The 23161-nt window shown below is 45.8% G+C and overlaps 1 protein-coding gene across 1 annotated transcript in view; it reads left to right on the top strand.

Moving 5' to 3' along the window:
- Positions 1-8542: 8542 nt before the first annotated feature.
- JARID2 (jumonji and AT-rich interaction domain containing 2) overlaps positions 8543-23161 on the top strand; it is a 213225-nt gene continuing 198606 nt past the window's right edge. Inside the window, exon 1 of the mRNA XM_048057982.2 lies at positions 8543-9434. Within this exon, the coding sequence (XP_047913939.2) occupies positions 9390-9434 (45 nt within the window). The 5' untranslated portion in view covers positions 8543-9389. The remainder of the gene's footprint in view (positions 9435-23161) is intronic.

The raw sequence follows: 23161 nt of genomic DNA on the forward strand, positions 1-23161 counted from the left end.
GCAAGATGCATATTATGGTTATATAAATTACCAGGCACGCACTTACTAGAAAGGACTACTGGGGCTGTTGCCCACGCTCTTAATGACAGCAGCTGCAGGAATACGTGTTCCCCTGCCAGCTAAAGTGAGGATGGCACAGAAACTCAAAAGGACAAGCCTACTTTTAATATACAGGTCACACTGGCATTTTGAAAACTTTTTAATTAACAAACGCAACTAATTGTGTATATGTATGCTGCAGAGCTGGCTAAACTGCCTTGGGTTCTAGAAGCAGACTTGTTTTTTTTGCACTTATTTACCATTGTAGGGCAGTAATCTAACAGAAAACAACCATACTTTTCAGCTGGCTAAATGAGCTCAGCCCAACCTCTCTACTCCTCAGTGAGATGAAGCAGAGGGAGTCAAATTAGCTTTGGGGCTCTTGTATCACACTGCAACCTGCAATACGGATCTAAACCTCTCTTTTTGGAAATGCCAGGGGTGAAGTGACTCCCGCCTCACCATCCCACCTGCACAGCTGCTGGGACCCACGGCTACAGCAGAACCAGCACAACTCGCCTAGAAAAAGGGGAAGGGAGGAGATGCTGGGACACTGCCCACGGGGCCTGCAGAGCTGCGTGCATACTTCTGATCTGGGAGAAGCAATAACCCGATCCGTACTCTACCCTGTTCTCTTGGCAATACACAGGCTTCAAAAAACATGCTTCCATTGTGACCAGATATTCGCTTCAATAAACAAACTTTAATAAAACAAACAATTAAAAAAGCCAGATACTCGCACACAGCACTCCCAGAAAGCCAATTACCAAGAACCACTCTCGCGGGCCAGCAAGCAATCACTTCCCCAGACCAGGCAGCGAGCAAGAAGGGAGCCTGCTCTGCTGCTGGGCAGGAAGGAGCCAGGCCCACTGGGGCTTTGAAATAAAACAAACAGCTTGTTTCGGAGATAACTGCGTCTTTGTGGGTTGGTCAGCAGCAGGCATCCTGGAAGTTGGCTGGCTGGCGACTTCACCCGGCCTGATGCCTTCCTGGTGCACTGTGTCCGCATCAGTGAAGGAAGCAAATCTTTAGCTGTACCCGAATCCCTTCAGAATTACGTTGACAAGACCGGCATTTGATTGGGCCATCCTCTCTCTGTTGTTGTTGCTGTTATTTTAAACCTAATTCAGCTTTTGCCACAACTCACTCATGCCCAATATCCTTAATCTACAAACACTCAAGGACAGTAATTCAGCTTTATTATCCATATTCCCCGAGCTCGCATTTCATAAAGTATAAGCACACTCAAGAAAGACTGATTCCAAAAATAGCCAGGCATGTACATTTCCACCCTCTCTTCAGGAAAGCAGTTCAAAACATAGGTCCTACAGATCCTTGTAACACTTAATACTGCTAACCTGAACCTCTTGATAGCAGCAGGCGAGGTCTTCAGAAACAGCTGGTGTTTTATCTTAGCCTCTCACAGTAAGCTACTGCATCAGCATCAACCGTGCTTACATATGCATTGCAATGATAGAAGCCATAGCATGAACCAAACAAAAATTAGAACACAGTTCCAGAAAAGCCAGTCTGAGCTCACATCGGCAGAAGACTTTGCAAATGTGCGTCCAAAGCCAGCACATGCTGCAAATTTGATAAAAACAACAGAAACCACCACTGGAGTTATTATAATTGGCTATCACAAGCAAGAAATAAACATATCCAAGTTCTTGGGCAATAAAAGATATTACCAAAACCAAGTTAGCTGTTCCTGTAATTTATTTTGTTCCCTCTGCTCTTGGCATAATGATTTCAGGGTCTTAATGCTGTATGGTGCTGGCATACCACAAAAACTGGTCAAATAACAAAAGAAGCTGGGACCATCCAGCACCTTACAAGATGTAGGTATTATGTGTGTTGTTATTAAACACTGAATTGCTTGATAAGCTTCCTTAAGGCTACAGCAATAACTTGCTGTTTCTGTCTTTTCAGCAGGAGCCCCCACTCTATTTGTATTACTTGATTATTTACAAAGATGACCTTTTATTAAAAACTTCACACAGCCTCCACTGTGCTTGAAATTAATTATACTCAGCTGTAATGCAAACAGTGTTTCAAATGCGTGAAATTTATGGCCGGGTACAAGGGAAAATGATGGCTAAACTTTGGCTAGTAAACTGGACACCAGCAGTGCTACCACTGCCAGTGCTGGAGCCAAGCTTGAGGCCTCATTCACCACTTTTCCACGCTACTCATCAGCTGGAATCAGCTGTGGGCAACTGGGCTGTTGTTTTTTTTTTTTTTTACAGGAGGAAAACACGGTGTGTGCAATGCTTGAGAGGAGAATCATTATTGCCTACAAAGATGAACTCTAGCATGCTACAACACCATGCTCAGCTCACAAACTACATTGCACCGGTCCCACTAGCCTCATCTTCCCTGTGGCTCAAAGTAAGCATTACACTCTTCACAAGGCTTTGAGAAAAGACGGTGGAAGAGAAATACAAACTTTCAAATGGGCAAAGAGAAGAGAGAAAAAGAGAAGAAAGACTGGGTGGAATAATGCTCTCAATTCCTTCTTCCACCCACTAAGACATGCTCTTGTTCCCCTTCTTCCATGTTGAGCTCTTCTTTCAGAGTAAAATTGTCTTACTTTAATTTAATAGCCTGGTTAAATTTACTGACTCGACTAAAATTGTTCACATTCACGCAAACTTCTGAGTTTGTGCAGCAACTTGTACTGAAACAAAAAAAAAAAAGAGAAGTTCTCACCGCTTTGACCATTCTTGTTCAAGCTTATGTGCATTCACACCCCTGAAGAGCTACTGTCCCACAATCCTATTTCTCAATTGTTGCAGAGCAAACTCCAGTAAACACGGAACAATGTCGCAAGGACAAACACCCTTACATTGCCAGCTATAAAAAGCAGTGAAATCAAACGTGAAGAAAATAAATGCTGAGATAGTACTGAATTCAGCAGAGAAAAAGCAGACAAAGAGACAAGTGAAGAGATACTGCCTCTTCTGCAGTGCTCACACTAAGAACATCATTGATTGTCCACAAGCACTATGTTTTCCTCATTTCTATGAAATAAAAGAATAGTAGCCCCAGTTTACAGATTGTCCAGAGGCAGTGAGAAATTAAGATCTGAAGAGTCTGAAAGTACCTAAAGCCCAATTCTTGTGAGTACTGTGCACTGCATACTCTTTGAGTACTCAAAAAATACAGCTTCCAGCAACCTTTGGTGCAGATGCATGTGTAGTCCTAAGAGAACCCATAAAATAAGGAACACAATGCATGACCTACAACAGGAACACGTTAACAACCACGGATATATTTATTTCCCCATCTCCTCTTCTACATTCTCAAGTGGGGAACAAAGTATCCTGCACACTAGGCGATTTGGATCAAAGAGCTGTGATGGCCACAAGTCACAACTCATCACCCATCTGACAACTGTAGCTATTTACGTACAAATTAGTAGTGCTGACCTGGCCGCTATTAAAGATTGATGTAAATGGCCTATCCAGCATTACGCTCCTTGGCAGAGAATCAACTTCTCCAGCTTTAACAATGAGATTATGTCTTCCCATCTTGCATTCATAGGAACACACGAGGGTAAGAGTTTAACAGACAACACTCTCCTTCAGCATGCACTCTAATTCATCCCTAGAGCAGACTCACTTAATACGCTGTACAAAAAACAATCATCCTATGGAGGGGAGGGGGAAAGGTATGCAATCTATTTTAAGATTATTATAAAGCAATATACAGATGTATGGATGGAATTAAGGTTGCATAAGCATTTCCTAATTCTGGCATTTTGTAACTTTTCAGTGCTTAACTTAGCCACTTTAATATCCTTTCGCTCTAACCATCTGTGCAGTGTCTGCCTGCACGTGTGTGTAAGGCTGCCGCAAGGATCCAGGAGATGCTAGGCACCATATCTCAATTGCTGAGAGGACTTTAAATCACATGCATAAATCTGCATCGCCTGAATCCAGACCCATTGTGCATGTGATACAGAATCCACGACACATGTAGAAATTAAGTGCATGATGGCAGTTGCCTGTTTGGAATCCTCAGATGCAGATGCAGCACCTTGTGCGTGCACTAGGTAACTATGTTGGATGGTCATTATGTTTGTGTTTTATAAATACATCTCACAAACTATGAAGTAAAAAAGGTTGTGGGGAAGTGGCCAAACTGCCTGCCAGCAACTGGCTACAATATCTCTACTTCCCTATGGGAAAGAACAAAAGGAAGTACTACTTCCCTCTTCTATAAGGGATTCATTCATAGCAGTAGCCATTTTTCTCTTAGATATGTATTGTAACACTATCTTCAACCTTCTACTCCAGTATTACACAAGTATGCTGTGTGAATCACAAGACCGATGGAAAACAATGAGGAGAATATGAATATAAGAAAGACAAGGTGCTTAAAACATGACAAAAAAGAGGAGGGAAACTCAAATTAGGGGATGTGGAAACAGGAATACTGACATCGACTCAAACCACAGGCAAGAATTACTCCAGAAAATTCAGCATTCTGGGTATCTACTGGAAGAGGCCCCTCTCTGATTGTCTTCACAGCTTTCTTACCTGCTACAAGAAAGTTGTTTGCCTATGGTAAAGTTCTTGTCTTCTCAAACACAAAACAAAATGTGCGATACATAAGTGGTGGTGTTGTTTATGGCACCAAAAAAGCAACTGTGTGGAAATGTCTTTGATTTTCACAAACCCGGCGGACTACTTTCATAATCCTTTAACCTAGTTTGAGCAGTACATCAAGTGTCTAGGAAGCCACTGAAACTTCTGAAAATAGGAATTCCTTGTGCATTACTGTATCTCCAAAGATTGCCAACCTGAAGAATGAGGGTTAGAAGCAAGTTCTGTAATCCTCAGTGTAAAACCACCAACCTACTCCCACCCTCGTCCTTCTTAGCTTACAAAAGGTTTTGCTTTTATGCACACAGGGATTAAATATCAGAAGGCAAAGTTGCATCCTTTTCAGATAAAACAAAACAAAACAAAACAAACTATGAAACACTAGACAATTTAATCTTGACTTTTTTTTTTTAAGTAGGCATAATTCAGGTAAATATGCCACATTTGAGGAAAAGGTATCCAGAAGTTATTTTTATGAACTGGTAAGCAGCCATCTGTCCACAAACAATCACAGCCTGCCCCCAAGACAAGGCTCCTTTTATAGCTGAACTTGTCTGGCATCATGCCCTTTGTTTGCTGACTGGTGAATTATGGCTCGTGAATTCACCCTATACATTCTTTCTGCCTTCCCCGTACTGCCTGTGCCTATTGTTTTATCTGTTTGACCAAAAAGGAAAAAATAGAAGTCTCAAATGACTGTTCTTTGATTTACGGTAGATTGTCATTTGCCTTATGAACTACATACTCTTTTTAAAATTTTGTCCAGCAACCATACCAGGACCTTCTCCGTTACCTTACTGAAGATCTTTCCCCAAGAGAACTCCGAGGACACTGCAAAATATTTTGCATTTACACATGCCTTCCAAGTAAAACAGTATCAAAAGCAATAGTCCCTGATTAAAAAAGACAAGTAGTCATACATAGGTCAGCTGCGATGAATGTTCTTTTCCTACAAACTCTGAAAGAGATTTTACCTATGTTGAGATGTGAAGTAGGTAAGTATCATGAAAGCTCTAGTAGCTGGAGAGGTATCACCAAGGTTCCTTCTCAATGGAGCTTCCTGTTTTCACTGGAATTATGTACTACAAGATTATCTTATGTGCTAGAAAGTGCCCACATGTCACCTATTTCTTGGAGGTAACTGCGCCTGAGATGTTTAGTATACACAAGTCCAAATGCACAATGCATAAAACGAATTATTCTCATGCAAACAACCCACAATTTTACCTCCACCTCCCCTTCCCCCCAAGAAATCCCAAAGCCTTTTGAACTACATTATCATGTTTCAGGACACTGAGCCTGTTCTGTTCTCTGTGAGTTGCTGGAAAGGTTTATTCTGGACAGTGGTAAAAAATAACTGTAAAACACAGGAATCCAGGTTTTGGGCTCCTTTATAAATCCATGTAAGTCCTAGTAAAATAATTATGTTCAATGGAAAAATTAATGAGATACACAAAAGGAAACTCTACCACGTTAACATTATGTACTTAAACATCTTCAAGAAATACTAGAGTTGAAAGTGGCCAGGATATGAAACTCACCATCAAATTAAAAATTAAAGCTTTCCAGAAAAAAATAAAGCTAAATAAATAAAGAAAGAATGAAAGTGAACTACTGTAATGGCAAATACTGACATCAGTATTGGTAGTACTAAATTCTATTGTATCAGAACTTAATTAATTTTCTAAACCAGTCAAATCTCAGTATTTAAAGGGTCAGTCTACAAAATGCGCACAAGCTAAAACAGAAGGGAAAGATCCAACGCAGAAACAGGATACCGAGCATATACATAGTATGATGCTCTCTAACACAGCGCACATATGTGAATACAGCCATGGATCTATGCAAAAGGTTTCTGTCATCCAGCCTTGAGAAGAAAATTCATTAGTTTGCACTGACAGTTAGCTCTTGTTCAACACATGGCACAAAAGCCAGTAGCAAACATAGCAGCAGCAAGACATAAGAACAGCCAGAAAGTAATCTCTAAAGCGTGTGTACAAGGAAAAGTTGGTTTTGCTACCTTATGCTATTTGAGAAAAGGGAGGTAGGTTTGTTACAAGAACCTTTTGCTTAATTGTTGACTTAGAAATATACAACTGACTGTATTTGCCTCTTACGGTTTTCTGAAATGTCTCCTAGAGAAAGAGAAGTTGCAGACCCACCGTTCTTAACTGAAGAAAACCTGAGACAAAAGTGTTTTCTTCCAAATATGTCCTAGGCCTTCAAGCTACATAAATACCTTAATAAAAAACAGTGAGGGCAGAGAGCTCAGCATAACTAAAAGAAATGCACAAATTTCCATCTTAAAGGAACAAAAAACCTCTCTTCATACTGACACTTTGAAATAATGTATATTTTCCTACAAGAGGCCTAAAGTAAAGGCTTCAAAATATTACCTTGATCACAAGTAGTTATTACCATAAAAACTTGATACTAGATGAGGCCAAGCAAAGGTCATTTCTCTCAGCTTAACTACTTCACGAATAAGACTAGAAAAAGCGCCTAAAATCGTTAGGGGTAAGCACAAAGAAGCAAAGTAAAAATTAAGTAGTTATTGCCTAACTTGATTTTTTCCATTTAGCATTTCAAACACCATTTGGGTCCTGTTTCTAGGATAAATGGAGAATGCTGTGTTTGCATACGTGTGTGAGAAAAGCTGGATGGAGGGCCTCATGGGTTACAGCAGTGGACTAGGAGCCACCAGTGACTTGAAGTTCTGGCGACTCCTGGGCCTTCAGCTCTCCTGACTTTAAGGACAGTCATTCAACGGCCTTACACAGAAGTTTTCTCATCTGTGGGGCGGAGGTATTACTCTACAGAGCTGAATGAACATAAACTGCATTTAGAGAACATGGCAGCGTGTTTGAAGCAATACATAACTGTATGCGTTATGGTAGAGGTACGTTCCCTCACAGTTTGCAGTGAGTTACACTGAAAAGCACAAATGGCCACTGACTACAGGAGTCTTCCTGATACTTCACCGGGGAAGCCACCAATTAACCTTGCCCCCGGCTCTCCATGCAAAGCCCTGTCCAGAACTGCTGTCCTTTCTGTGACTCCGCATGCTCCTCTTTGCGCTGGTGGAAAAAAAACGCACAAAAACACACACGCGCACATAAAGACCACAAGTATTTGCAGCTCATAGCTCTTTATTGAAATTCCGGTCCTGAATCGCATCAGCAGCCACCCCTGCGTGTGGGGCAGGAGGTAACGCACTGCGGGCCGGTGGGACGGGAGGAGGAGGAGGAGGAGGAGGAGGAGGAGGAGGAGGAGGGGGAGGAGGAGTGCTGGTGGTGACCTCAGGCTACCTCCGGGGCGCACCAGGCGGCCTGTCCCGAGCTGACACCGGGGCCGACCGACTTTCGTGCGGCCGCTCCCTCCCCCGACCCAGACACATCAATCCCGGCGCCCTGCCGGCAGCCTCCCGCCGCCCTTGCGGCCATAAACTTCCCCCTCCTCCTCCTCCTCCTCCTCCTCCTCCTCCTCCTCAGCGCCATGCCCCCTCCCTCAGCGCCGCCCCCGCCCCTACCACCGACCGCCGCGGGGGGGGGGGGGGGGGGGGCGCTCCTCGCCGAGCAGCCAATGGTCGGCGGTGCACGGAGGAGGGGGGGGGGGATGAGCGCGAGGCACGCCGGGAGATGTAGTTCGCCGGCGCCGCCATTTTGTGGCGAGGGAACTACAACTTTCCCGCGGAGCGAGGACAATTGCCGGGCCCTGCGCGGAGCCCCGCGGCCAGGCCAGGTGCTGCCAGCGACCGGCGGGCCCCGGCGCACGGCCGAGCCCGGGGGACGGGCGCAGGGCCGGAGCGGAAAGGAGAGGAGGCGGCGGCGGCAGCGGGGCGGGGAGGGGAGGGAAGGGGAGGGGGCAGGGCAGGGCGGCGAGGCCGAGCGTGCTGCGCGCTGAGGGACCGTCGCCAAATTCCCCCCCAGGGCTCGCAGCGGCGACCTTGGGCCGGGTGCTGCGGCTGGCGTGCGGGTTGGGAGTTGCGGGCATGCCCTAAGCGGTGCCCGGCTGTGTGTGCGTGTGCCTGTGTGTTGTATATATATCTATATACACGCGCGCACACACACACGCAGACATATATATTATAAAAAAAAAAAAAAAAAAGAGGCAGCCCAGGTCCATTTAAAGTTGCTGGCGGAGAGCTGTTCTCATTGGTTAGGGGGGAGCTGGAGGAGCAGAGACACACACAGTGCGTGCAGCCCTCACTGCTGCTGCTGCTGCTGCTGCTGCTGGAGCTGCTGCTGGTGCTGCTGCTGCTGCTGCTGCTGCTGCTGGAGTTGTCTCTGCTGCTTTTCCCTGCTGCAGCAGCGCCAACGTGACTTCCAACATTTTTGTTATTTATCTTCTCCCTTCAGTCCCTTTCCTTTTCCAAGATGTAACTACGGCTCTGACACTAAGGACCTGCAGATCGCTTAGGTGGCTCGAGAAGGAAAAAAGGGGATATCGAGGGCGTCGTTTTTTGTGTTTAGGGGGAAATTTTCCATTATAATGTTTCACTAAAGTGAATTTTTTTTTTTGTTTCCTTCGCATTCGTCTTTTTTTTTTTTTTTCGTCCCCCATACCTCGGATTTATTGCTAGGAGAATCACATTGTGAGGAAAGAAAAGTCGGATTACAAGATACCACTACAAACAACCCCCTCCCCCCCAGGATTTTTCGGTATTTTTTTTTTTTAATTGTCGCGGCTTTAATTCATGAAGCAATTGTCCCCTTTTGCAATCAGAATTTGGATACCAGAATGAGCAAAGAAAGACCCAAGAGGAATATAATTCAAAAGAAATACGTAAGTGGTCATAACGTATATCATTTGACTCCCAATTTTAGGAAATGGCAGTGAATGTCAAGTTTATAGCTAATTCTGCGGCTATACGGTTTTTAAAAGAAATGTAATGCTGGATTTGTTTGGGGTTTTGTGTGTTGTTGTTGTTGTTGTTTTCTTTTTTTTTTTTTTCCTGCGGTGTGGTGGGGGAGTTTCAGAGGCCCCCTTTTCCCGGGGAAGCCTTCCATCCAGCCGGGTTATAAAACCAGCCTGTGCCTCGCGGTTCCCCCGCTGAACAAATGTATTGACCTCAAATGACACAATCATCATCTAGTTTTCGATGAAAGGCGGGGAGCTCGGGGGGCTGCCGCGGGGGGGATGCAACGAGACGGCGGCTGCCAGCGCCGTGCCGCCGGCTTCTCCCGGCCACCCATGGGTGCTCCAGCCCGGAGCCTGCTGCAACTTGCGGCCGGTGGCCGTGCCGGGCCGTGCCACACGGGAAAATGGCTCGGAGAAAAATATTTGGGAGAAGGAGCCGCAGCCCGGGTTCTCCGCTTCTGCTTCATTTTTTTTTTTTTTAATTAATTAATTTATTTTTAATCCGGCCGATCCCTCGCGATTGTCTGCTCCTTTAAAGGGGAGAAATGTGCGTGGACGTGGGGGGGGGGGGGGGGGGGGGGGATTTTTGTTCGTGCTCCAGTTGCGTTTTGATTGGCATAGGGGAGTTTTTTCTTTTCGTTTGGAAAAAAAGGCAAAAAAACAAAAAAAGCGAGGGGGGATTAGGCGAATATGCAGCAGACCGAATCGCGATTTTTATCTGCACGTTGGAAAAATGCTGCGTTTCGGCGTGGCGTTTTGGGGCGGGGGGACACACAGACAGACACAGACACCGTCGCTTTAGGGTGTGTTTGCTGCGACACTTTAAAAGTTGCAGTTTATATCGTACGTGTCGCCGGCGCCCGTGGTTGTCGGCGGGGGCCGTACGTGCGTTTCCGTGCAGGGCGGGTGACCTTCGGGACACTTCCCTCTGCTGCTGTTCTGTGCATTCCCAAAAATTAAAAAAAAAAAAAAAAGGCAAAAAAAATATAAATAAGGGGGATGGGTGGGTGGGTTTTGGACCCCCCGCCGGGCGCTGCGGGGAAGGAGGGGGGGGACGTGGTGCTAGGCGGCAGCCGGGCACCCCGGGGCCGGCTTTTGGAATTAAAATACATCCGCATTGCAGAGGGACGGGGAGCCCGGAGCCGCCGGGCTGCAGCTACGGGATCGGGCGTGCGGGGGGGAAACTCTGCCCCGAGGCGCGGGGGGCGCCCAGACAAAAGCAGAGCCCGGCTTTAGGGGAGGGGACACCGCGGTGCGAACGGGGCTGCGGAGGGGGATGAAGGAGGGTTCGCCCCAAACTCCCCCGGCCCGGCGGGGGCGGACAATGCCGGGGCAGGACACGGGGACAGCGCGCCGCGGGCGTGCTCCCGCGATGCAACTTCGCCCCCCCCCTTTTTTTTCTTAATTTTTATTTTTTTTATCCCATTTTAATCCGCATCATCATTTAATTTCGCCTTATCCTTATCGTTCTTCTTTTACTATTGCTTTTTTTTTTTTTTTTTCTCCCCCCCCCGGCCTTCACGGCGGCGGCGGGGCCCTCCGGCAGCAACAGGTATCCGGGGCCGCGCCGGGAGCCCCGCCGGACACCGCCACCGCGCCGCCGCCGCCGCCGCCCGGCCAGGTTCGCCCCGTGCCCGTGACGTCACAAAGGGAAGGGCCTGCGCGCCGCGCGAGCGCTCCGCCGCCTCGGCCCGCGCGTGACGTCACGGGCGGGGCGGGGGCGGGGGGAGGCCCCGGGGCTAAGAGCGGGGCGGGGGGGGGGCGGCCCCAGGTGGGCAGGTGTGGGGGTGGCATGGCGTGGTGTGGCATGGTATGGCATGGCACGGCACGGCACGGCGTGGTATGCTATGGCATGGCATGGCACTGCTGGTTCCGGCGAGGGGGCCATGGTGCCAGCAGCCCCCGCCCCGCCTGGTCTCATGCCCGCCTTGCTTGGCGTGACACGCGTGGCGCCTTCCCCCTGGCCGTGGCGTGCTGTGCCGTACCATGCCTGTTGTTGTCTGCCCACCCAGAGGAAGGTGTAGCCAGCCCACCAACCCTCCCACACCCCCAGCCCACCTTCCCCAGGGACAGGCTGGCCCCCTCCCTAAACCATATCCCCGCGGGGCACTGTATACCCTCTGGTCTCGCACTCCCGCGGGCTCAGCACAGAAGCCCCACGGGGTGGCCGGGGAGGTGAAGTGGGCTGCTGGGAGTTGGGAGCGGTGTGGGGGCCGTGGAGCATGACAACAGTTCACCCGGCACTGCATGGAGCCGGCACCGAGTGGGGTAGATGGGGGTACCCACACATGACAGCCCTCCAGTTCTGGGGCGAGCAGTCCCCCCCGGCTCCTCCAAAACAACATCCCGTCTCGGTGGCACATGCCCATCATCGGGACATTCGGGTAGCTGCAGGCCGCCGTCTTGCTCTCAAGCAAAGCCTGCTCGGGCTTTCTGCTTTCCAGTGCTCGTGAAACGAGTTCTGAAAGCAAAAAGGTAGCGAGAACAATGGGGTGAAGCCCGCGTGCCGTGGGCAGCTGTCGTGTGGCTCCACTCGCTGCTTCGTGAGTAGCGGTAGTTAAAAGTTCCCCAAAACTTTGCATTATCTTCGCAACTGATAACCCAGGAATGAGGAAATCCGCATATGCATCCCCCCCCCCCCCCCCCCCCCCCCCGGCTCTTTAAAAACGCTATTGCTTAATTTTTAAAAGAGCTATGGCTGACTCATTCACATCTTGCTTCTCACTTTATCCTCCTCCTTCTCAAACATCTTTACATATCAAATATTGCCTTTTGGCTCAAGCCTCAGAAAGCTGACAGCTTTGTAAAGCATCGCCCGAGAAGCCAGACTGCATTCAGTATGCGCTTGGAATTAATAGTTCTTAAATGAAAACCTTTGAAGTCTCGAGCGTAATTTCACAGGTGTGTGTTTTTCTGCCCATTTTCGTGCTGTCGGAGAGCACGTCTTCTCTTCCTCCCGGTGCAGGCCTCGGTGTATTGGGCCTGGATCACCGTCCCAAAATACCTGCACAGCTCTGCCAGGGTAGCAGATGGCGAAACGCGATTCAGGAGCAACGTCACTGCCGTCACCTCGCATGACACCTCCTCTTCCCTGCGGAGGTGCCGTGAGGGGACATGGGTCCCCTCGGGACGGCCTGCGGAGAGCCTACCCCCCCCCCCCCAGTTGGTAGTGGCGCCTCGAAGCGTTGTGTGCGTTAAAATCCCTCCCAACGATGCCTTTGAGGTCGCTGCGAGCAGCAGGCCAGAGACTGCCTCGTTGGTTGTGCCTGTCGTGAAACCTGGCGGCCACCCCGCAGCACTGCCATGGGGTCGGGCACGCGAGCGAGGCCCTGTGGGTGCTCAGGCCCTGGTGCTGAGGCACTCCAGGGAGCCGGGGGAATGGTGACAGCAGCAGCCCCTGGGGAGGGGACATTTTTGTGCTCCCCACGGCTTCAGACTCACCCCGTTGCCTGGCCTTGTCTAGTGCATGGTGGGGTTCCCTCATTTCTCACCCCCCAGCACCCCGTTTCCCTGCCCCACGCTGAGGGGCGTTGCGAGTAGGGCCAGCTCCTACAAGGCATCATGTAAAGCCGCTGCTGGGTGACGGCAGGGGTGGTATGATTCAGTGTGCCTTGCGTTTTATTTCGGGTAGCCTTCTGGAGCTTTCTTGTGCTGGGTCTTTTTCAGGCTGGTGGTGACAGTTCCAGCGTTGTACCTGTTCCAGCAATGTAGTGTGCTGAGCTCCTTTTTTTTTTGTATACATAACTTAGGCAGCTAGTGTACGGATGCTAGCCTCTCTTGAGAGTTTGCATTCCTCTTAACCTCCTCCTGGTCTGTTGAGACTGCAGCTTTATGCTGAGTGGCATGACGGCATGTAACTAGAAACTAGTAATTCCAATCTTTTTTTTTTTTTAATGAATATTTACTTCTCGCTATCAACAAATGCCTTGCACTGAGATACTAATGCACTCCTGTTCACTCCAACAGACCGTGAGCCAGAATTCTGCGTAGGATGCTGTCCAGAGTGAATTATAATGAATCAAGGCCCCTGTGAAGAGTTTCTAATGTTCATTAAGCACTCTCACCTTCTCTTATGAGGCCTACTAAGCCAGTATTAAAAATATATTACCCCTTCCTTTTCTGTAGATGTAAAATAACTGTTAATGTTACGCATATTAAAGGGTGGTATAAACGTCAGCTCATTTTCTAATGTAGTAGCATTCCCTCCATTTTATTGTTTGATGAAACAGAAAGAAGTCCAAATTACTTGCCTGAAGGTACGTACTCTAACAGTGGCAGAGAAGGAACTAATCATTGTTTCTGCAGCCTGGTCCAATATTTTGTCATGTAGCTTACAGGCGCTTGCTATTAGGCATGGCATCTGCTATACAGAGACTACTTGATGTGGTTCAAACTTTCTTCAAGGCTTCCCCCCCCCCCTCACCCCCCCCATTATGTTCTGGACTGTGAGATTACCAGTGTATTTTTAACAGAATTAAAAAAAAAGAAAAAAGTTGTATTTCAGCGTGGATACTTGATTTTTTTTTTAAGTGATGATCACACCCTGCAGCTGATAGAGACCAGTTGATACTGTGATGACTCAGCTGTGGGAGTATTACATAAAGTAGGTCACTTTTAAAATCTCATAGACTGAAGCTAAAGAGACTCCAGGTTTAAAATTCGTATTTTGTTTATGCCCATTTCAAACTAGGATATTTCCTAGTTTGAACATAACTGAAAGTTCTTGAGGAGGAGGGAAATGCTTTTTTGTTTTTCTTTTTTTCTTTTCTTTCCCTTTTATATTGTATGGTGACTGAATTCAATCAACTTGAACTTGGGGATGGAGGGGGGGAAACACCAGCTGCTTTCATTTCTAAAGTTTATAGTTTGCAGTATTCGAGTGAAAGGAAGGCTTAAAGGTAATTTTAATGTAGGGAAAGGAAAAGCAGAGACATTTATTATTACTATTTTTTTTTATTACAACACTCAGCTTTTGTGTGATTTAACAGATGTGGAATTTGCAGAGGAATACATGCATTGCTGCAAAATCCAGATTTGCATTTTAAACATTCTGTTTTTTCCCCCTAGTCCTTTGCATGTCTTTCTTCCCAACTATAAATGTAAACCAAGTGTAAATGATGCATTGTTTGCTGTAGTGGGCAGACAGTCTGAAAACAATAGTGCTGATGGATTTGACTGCCTCTGTGTAAGATTAACGGGACATTAACTTTCAAGTCTAATAATGCAAATTTCAGCGTTGCCAAACCTGAACTTCCCTTAAATGTTTCCTGATGTTGATGGCCCTGAATGTCCCTATTCTGCTGGCCAAAAGTGAACGGCTTTAACGATTTAGCTCTTAACCTTCAATGTAAAGCCCCTTAACCTGTTGTTAGGGCTTTCTTTAGAGAAAAGGATAAGAGGTACCTGGAGTATAAGTAAAAAGTAAAGTAGAAAATGGGATATGATACGCATATACTTTTTGCACTTACTACCATTTTTTATTTAGGGCATTCTTAAGTGGTAGGAAGCCACTAGAAAAGTTAAAAGCTGCAAAATGCTTGTAAAATTCAGGTCTAGCATGTGACAAGTGCTTGGTGCTGAAATTCAGATACAGGAAATAATACGCTTGCCAAAATGTATTTGGTGTTCTCTTAGATCTTTGATGGGTTGTTTTGCTGGCTCACTACTAGTGGGAATATTGGATGTGGTCCTTGTTGGTTTTTAACGGGGAGGTTTTATTTGGGAACTCTAGGCTTTCGTTTGTTAGGGTGGGTTTCTTGCAGCCTGTCTCAGAAACGTTTTCTCAATGAGTCAGTAGGTGCAAGGTTTTAAACCATTTGTCGTTTCACTTGCTCGGGTTTCACACTTTCCCTCGTGTAATGACATCCTGTTCTGATGTTGTTCCTTCGGCAAGCCGGCAGAGGCCTGGTATTTCCAGCAGTGGGCTGTGGGAAAGGAGTAAGTCCTTTAATTACAGGCGAGAGGAGGACTTGTTTGAAAATACTCTGGCTCTCCTTCCCTTCCACGTGTGCTTTTTGTTCGTCAGTCGCTTCTTTATGCAGACGCAGGGTCCAAAGATGTGAAATGCCGCTGCCAAACTTGCCATGGGAGAGTGGCCGCGGTCAGTGGCCGTGTGTTGCCGTGCCTAAAGCCGCGTTTCGGGGCTCTGGGCTGCAGGCTGCGGCTCCCTGGTCCGCGAGCAGACGGATCGTGCGAGTGTTCCCCATCTGCTCCTGTGCAAAGTTTATCAGCTTAATTTATGCTGCTGTGGGAAGCTCTTCAGATGCACCAGCTTGGCTGAGCACAGGAGCAAAGAAAAAAAAAAAAAACGCTCACGTGGAAATCGTTCCACCGGTTCACGTACGGAAGAGTGGCATCTTAAACCGTTCCAGCATTTCTGCAGCAAATGTCGCATCCCAGACTGAAGTGTCAGAAGCCATATCCCGCAAATTTATCTGGGGGAACAAAGCCTCCTTCAATCAGACGTGAAAAGGAGCTCATTTGTGCGATTAAAAAATGCAATTAGAAGAAAATGGTAAGCCTGTACTGAGGTCTTTTCTGGCCGGTTCTTCCCTTGATTTGCTCTGCAAAAATGCAGCCCTGGATCTGTGGCTGCCACTGCGTTGCTTTTACTTCCTAAAGGCTAGAAGAAATGCAAATAAAAAGAACCGAGTTGAGAAAGTGTGGCGTGCTGCAGTGCTCCAGGAGGGCTTGTGGTATTCGCGTCCCTGCGTTCTGCTTTCAGTTCTTCGAGCTCGCCTTGCTGGTCTGACATCTTTTGCGTGACGCGATGCTTGCAGGAGATTAGCGTGTTTTGGCACACACGCGCTATGATGACTGGCTAACGATATTTGTAAAGTTCAAGAATAAACCATGGGAGCTCATTCTGACATAATCTACTAATCTTAGTTTTGCACTTTGATACTGCGTTGTCTGAGCCAAGTTAGGATGACTGTATATTACAAGCAATTCATTTTTAGCTGTACTTGCAGATTAGTTCTGAAGCAGTGCGTGCTTTTAAATTAAGAACAATGGGAGTGAATTTGGAGAAACTATCAGCTGTTTCAACAATGTGCATATGGAAATCAGCTATGTGCCTATTTTAAAAATAGATTTAAAACAGATTTATGCAAGGGGGTAGAGTTATGCGCTCCCCAATATTTCTGGGCTGTGTCGTGTACTGGCACTTTGTCGTTTTTCTCCTTCACGGCCCACAAGAGCAGGGCTGTCTTCTCTGCCCTTTCCCACATTTGTGTTTGGGGGAGAAGAGAGACTTTTCTTTTCCCTCTGAGGACTGTGCTTTGTATTCTTCTGGATAAAAAAAAGTAAAAATAAAAAAAATCTGCTACTGCTTTGAGTAAACTTCAGTCTGTCACGAGGCATCCTGCTAGTCACGCTGCATTTTGGGGAGTCCAACCAAGACAGCAAGCTTTTGAGGCTCCTCAGTGTCAGGAATTCAGTTTCCCCTGGGAACTCCACTGAAACAACGAGTAATGATTTTCTAGCCGTGTTTTTAAGAAATACAAACGGGAACTCGAAGGTGTAAAGCATGTCAGTCGAGTGCATTGCAACACACGGAATATTTTTTGAGGTCACTACTAATAAAGTGGACAGAAACCACGAGTCTTAGGCAAGAGTCTGCCTAGAGTTTTACTTTGATGAGATGCTTATCATTATTTTAATTAGTTGTTTCATTTAGCATATCACTTTTTATGCTGTTCTCATACGGGAAATCTTTATGCCCCAAAAGTGCATAGTCTAGAAATTGCATTTAGAGTTTTAAGTTGCTGCAGGCTGCCACCATATGTTTGTGGTGGTTTTTTTTTTCTTTTTTCTTTTTTTTCCCCCCCTTTTTATAAGGTGCCTGTTAGGCAGAGTAAGGGTGATTTAGAGAAGGGATATGCTTCGTTCTTTCTCACCTTTTTTATTTCACGGTTATTACTTTCAGCGACTTTGTCCCACGGAGTTCTTTTTGGTACATCAAAGTTGTAAGCCAAATCTCTCAGCTGCAGCGTGCATGCAGAAAACCCTATAATACAAATATCCAGCCCTGCACGTATGCCAGATCAATTAACTTCTTAGCTCAACTCGAGCTGAAAAAAAATAGCTCTGCTTCTGTTTTGGTTTCAGTGATACAAAACTTGGTCCAGACTTTGAGTTTACAAAACTCAAAGCCAAATAAAAAGAGCATTAGCTATTATTGTTTGCAAAGCTGACTGATAGCTGAGCTCATGTTATATGCAGTTCGTGTTTGGGTGACATCCCAAACGACCGGCCCTAACGTGAATGTTTTCCTTAGAAGGGTGACATAGATGGACGCCCGAGATGTGGCTTTCTGGCTTGATAGGCACTCGTTTTCCTTCTCGGTGCGTGGTGATAATGATGAAAATTCTCATGGCCTATTGCCATCGTGTGGGCTGGCTTTCTGAGACCGGGGAACATCCCTTTCATTTTCAGATACAAAGCAGAAGTTAATCTGTTGGAATAGCATTTCCTCTAATCATTTATTAAAAGCTGTACTAAACTCAAGACTGTAAGAAGGAGGTAGTTTTTCTGCTACTGAGACCTTTATGCTAAGTTAGAAAAGCTTTTACCAATGTTAATTTTTTGTTGGTTGTTCAACATGCAACGGGGACAGTAATATCACTTTGTAAGACAAGAGGCTCTGTGTTACTTAGAAGCTGGAGTTACAGCATGTTACAGTAACTGTTGCTCGTGAATTATTTATGGCGTGGAAGAAATAATGGTCATCCTAATGGCAAATAATTTTGAAGCTGGCTTTTTCTGTCTTCAACTCTGTCAGTGACGCCTTGAACCAGTAAAACCTACAAAAATAAGTATCTGTAGAGAGGAGCTGCCCTGTTCTGCTCCCCCCTTCTCCCCATCCGTGCTGGGAAAGTCCTGTGCGAAGCTTTTGTGTGTTGTCTTGGGTGACAGTCTCGCTAACGTGGAGGCCATTAATGCTAAAAATGCTAAATCTGCCTAATGCCGTGACTTTATGATCACATTAAACCAGCACTGTGCTGCAAGAAGTGGTTTAGCCTCTGGCTGTTCCCCCCTCTCCTCTGCCGGCCAGCATTTATGCCAGGCGATAGCTCCTGTCGCAGGTTGGGAATTTGTCCAGGTTAAGAACAAACCGGCGAAATACGGTCGACTTTTAATGTGGATTTGCTTAATGTTGCAGTTCGTGGTGTAGCTGTAAAAGTGCTTGGGCTGGAGAAGGTGTTGCAGGGACGCAAATGGAGTGGCGAGGGAGTGGTTGGATCGCTTCTGTGAGCAGCAGCGTGAGGTTAAGTGGGCTGTGAAACGATGACTAAATAGGAGACGAGGTACACGTTTTATTTCCTAGCAAACAAAATTAGCAGTCCTTGTCTATTTTAAGCATTGTTCAGGCATGGATTTTTCTGTACTCGTCCTTCTGCTGGTGAATATTAAATAAGGTTGAAACGATGTTAGGCCATGCTGGTGAAAATGAAGCTGAAGATGTTTGGGCGTGTGGTCATGGTAGTGCCATAATCATTCCCAAAGTGTTAAAATATGTTAGAAAAGGGTCAAAAATGTACCGCTGTTGTTGCATGTTATGCTTGCTTAGGTAGGATTTGACCGATTTAAAACTTGAACAGCGTAAGAAAAAAGAGGAAGAAAATAAAACATATAGCTGTGCTGCTGGAAGCTGAGTTCCACCCACCGTTAAATGTGGTAGAAGAAGCAGCACTCATCCTAAATGGAATTCTTTGTGGAACAGGACTTGCTTTTGGGTTGCCTTTGAATACACACACGAACGCAGACGCACACATGACACACGTGGTGCCCCATGGAAGTGAAGCCGCCGCACCCTTCTACTTCCTACAACAAAGACCTGCTTACAGAGGGAGCTCCTCCGGAAATTTCCCATGGCTTTCTTAGCTTTACCACTGCAGAGCAAGTCCTGATAGCTTCTCTTGTTAAAAAGTCTATTGACTGTGCAGAACTGACATGCTATTAATGTATTTTGCCCCGAGTTGCCTCGTAGTGTGAGAAGGCCAAACCATGCCAAATCGAGAAGCTACAGAAAACAAGGTTTCCTTTAACTGTAGGAACATCAGGATGTGGCATCACATGTCTTTCTCTCACCACTGAAGCCAGCGCTGGTGACTTTACTGATCTTTCCTGTGTGATACAGTTCTCAGCGTGTTTTGGCCCTACCAGTATAACTGCAGAGCTTCATATGAAACACAGTCACCGAAATTATCTGTCTTAAAAAGTAATTATGCCTTTATTCTCTTCCTTTCTCTCCCTCTCCTCATCTTTAAATGACGTGGTCTTATTGCAAGCCTGCCGAGGCTCTTTAGTGGCACAGTTCAGGGGATGGTGGGGCACAAGCCCCCCTTTGGCTTTGCTGTGGTTTAGGAACACATGTGTGGAACTGCACCCTCGGTTTCGATCCGGCAAGGCACTGCAGCACGTGCCTGTCTCAAATATATGAATACTCTTACTGACCTCAGTTGAAGTACTTGGAGCTTGCGAGTTAAGCACATGCCGAAGTGCTTCTCTGGACTCGAGATTTTGCCATTCCTGTTTAAGAGAGTGTCTAAGTATTTGCAGGCAGGAATGCTAGCTTTTTTTTTTTTTTTTTTCTTTTTAAAGAGGGTGATAGCCATTTAATGGTTTTCGTGGCTTTACTGGATGTAGTCTTGACTGTTTGATTTGTGTGTGTGAACAGTTTCTTCTTTCTTTTCCAGTGTCTTCTCTTAGTATTTCCTTTAAATGCAATCACTGTTCTTTTCTTTTGTTACTCTTATCTTCATTACAATGTACACATGCATATAGTACCAGAGTTTTTTTTATCCTTCTATTTTTTTGTTGTTTTGTTTTTAGTCCCATGCTTTTCTTTCTCTCACTTGTGCCTATTTCTCTGAGTGGGCTTCTTTATCCATGTTGCTGTCTGAGGACATCAGCTCTTAATGAAGTTGCTGCCACCTCTTTGCAAGAAAGCAAGGCGAGCTGTTGTCGCAGTATCTTTTTGCTTTTCCTGAGGGCCAAAGGGGGAGGCATGGAGCGGTTCCTGCAGTTCATTCTGGGGGCAGCTCCATAGGAAATACTTGGGAAGGGGAGGGATTGCACTGTCTCTACTTGTCTCTCTAGCCTGTGCGCACAGTTTAAGCGCTGGCTATGGAAAATGCTGGCTGCTTGCTTACATTATGCAAGGCTCAGCAAACTGTAATGCACATCTGGGCAAATACTGTGGAGGAAAAGTAGAACGTGGCCCTGCTCATCCCTTTTTACAGTGCCTGTCTGAACTTTTGGGAAATCAATTCCTGCTGATGTGAGCATTCAGGAAAAGCTAATTTCATAATTCATATACATTAAAGCTTTTATTTATAAAACATTGATATACATGCTCCTTCAGTCAAGAGCAGCATTATGTGACACAACTGACAAGCCATATAAATCGGTGCACAGTTTCCACTGCTGAAAAGTTCCTCGAGTATGCCCTTCCAAAATAACTAACAGTGGTCGGATTTCTTCCAGGCTGGATGGCAGACCAGTCCTAATGATTTCTAGGCCCTGTTGCTCTGGAGAGCGTGAATGTGATTTTCAGCATAAATTTGTTAAGAAAAATATGGTCTCTGAAAGTCTTCTGGGTAATATAATTTCTTTATATCTTACTTAGATTTTCATTATAATACTACTTTAACTGGCTCCTATGAAGGCTGGTGGTGTATCATCCAGCAGGAGAAAATGTGTTTATGATGTAGGTAATCATTTTTTCCCCATCACAAGCATCTTTTCTTATATCCTTGTTGATTCCTCTTCCTTTTGTGGTGTCATTTTAAGCCCATTACTCTTGCAGTCAAGGATGCAGTAAAATTAATTCCCTGTGGGCATTTTGGAAATTACTGGTTCGCTAATTTGGATGGAGGAGAGCGAAGGGATAAACTATTATTTCTTTTCTTTACCAACTTGTCTCAGATCCTGCCAGGGATGAGTCTGGCGTTTTCTCCCCGTACAGACAGCCCATCTGTTAATGCATAATAACCCTTGGTGCCTAATGACTGTTCAGGCCGTTGCTGCTAGGGTTTGCTTCCCGCTCCAAAGGGGATGAGGAGCAGTGTTCCTGCATGCATGCCTGTCCATACATGTCCAGTTTTCCCCTACAGAATAGCGGCGAGTTGACCACAGGGATTCCCAGCAAAGTGGTCATCTCTTTTTTTTCTGAAATTAAAAAAAAAAAAAAAAGAAAAAGATTTTTTTTCTGAACTTGCCTTTGGTTCTTTCCTTCTGTCCTCCTTGTGTCCCTGTCCAGCTTGCATGACTGTGTGTAGCTCTGTGGCACCGACCGAGGGACCGCCTGGTTATCAGCTCTGCAGAATCCGTCTCCTTCCCATGTGCTCTTTTCAGGGCCACTTCAAAGAGTTGTCATTTTAATCACCTGCACGCTACAAGCATGACTGCAGCTACATCTGGGACTTTGTCAGGGAAGCATGAGCCTAGCGTGCTCAGCCCTGGAGAGCTCACCTGCCCTCCAGCAGTTTGTGAAACCGAGGTTAGTATAATGTGAGAAGAATGGCAGGGATGTGTATCCGTGGTCGGAGTCGTGCTCATGGCGGGGATAGCTTGTCCTGTGTTCCCAGTTAGGTCCTGCCACTGCCCCCGTCCCTGTCTTTTGCCGTCTCAGCAATACTTTTGCTGCTTTTACTTTGGTTTTCTCCCCCAGTTATAGTGCCGTGGTCGTGTTTTCAGAAATAGCTGATTTACAGCCTCAGTAACAGGCATGATGGCTTCCTAGAGAAGTGCTTCTCCATCTTGTACAGTGGAAGAATATACTTCAGCTCACTATGCTGTTGTCTTTGGAAGAGGATTTTGAAGATGTTTGTTCAGGCAGGCTTTTGAAGGTTTTCTAGTACTCGCTCTTAACTATCCTATCTATGGGTGATTTATCACCATTCTTCTGTTTCCACGAAGCAGTCAGTTGCATCTGGGTTGAAAGGTTATCCTTTTTCTTTAAATGGCTTCATATTGTGCACTACTTCTTCCTTCCTTTATTCCATGTTCCCCAAACATCCAGATATTTTTTTTTCCATCAGAAGGACGCAGTATTTTAATCAGGAACTCACATATTGCAAAGCCGAAGCAAAGCAGTGTAGCACTGCAGGTTTGAAAACTCATTATTCTGTGGAAGAATGGTCTTAGGATAGTTTTCCAAATGCAGCTTTGAAAAGTCATTATTCTGTGGAAGAATGGTCTTAGGATAGTTTTCCAAATTTCCAATCCACTGACTTTCTCAGTGATTAGATCACCTTCTTCAATGAAAGCAAGGATCTTCAGTGAATCCGAGGGAGTTAATACGTAGTTTAATTTCAACACAAATGAACAATGTTAAGCCCATGTATAAACTATTCTAGTTAAAAGAAGAAAATCATAGGTGATCTCTTGAGGCAGCCCTTTGAAACAAGAAGTAATATCTTATACATTTTTAAGTATATAAGAAAGAAGATTGAATAGCTGGCATTATTTGAGACAAAAGGCTGCAAGAACATCTCCAAGATTGGCTGACTGTGGACGGCGTCTAGTCAAGAGAGTCTTGGTTGTAACAGACTGGTTATCCGGGCTCCTAAAACTGTCATAGATAAGAGAATATAAAACTGTCACAAACATGGTTTTAAATCTGTATCTCCCAGGTTGCTTTCATT

The sequence above is a fragment of the Anser cygnoides genome, chromosome 2 (genome assembly GCF_040182565.1).
Source record: "Anser cygnoides isolate HZ-2024a breed goose chromosome 2, Taihu_goose_T2T_genome, whole genome shotgun sequence".
Taxonomy (NCBI): domain Eukaryota; kingdom Metazoa; phylum Chordata; class Aves; order Anseriformes; family Anatidae; genus Anser; species Anser cygnoides.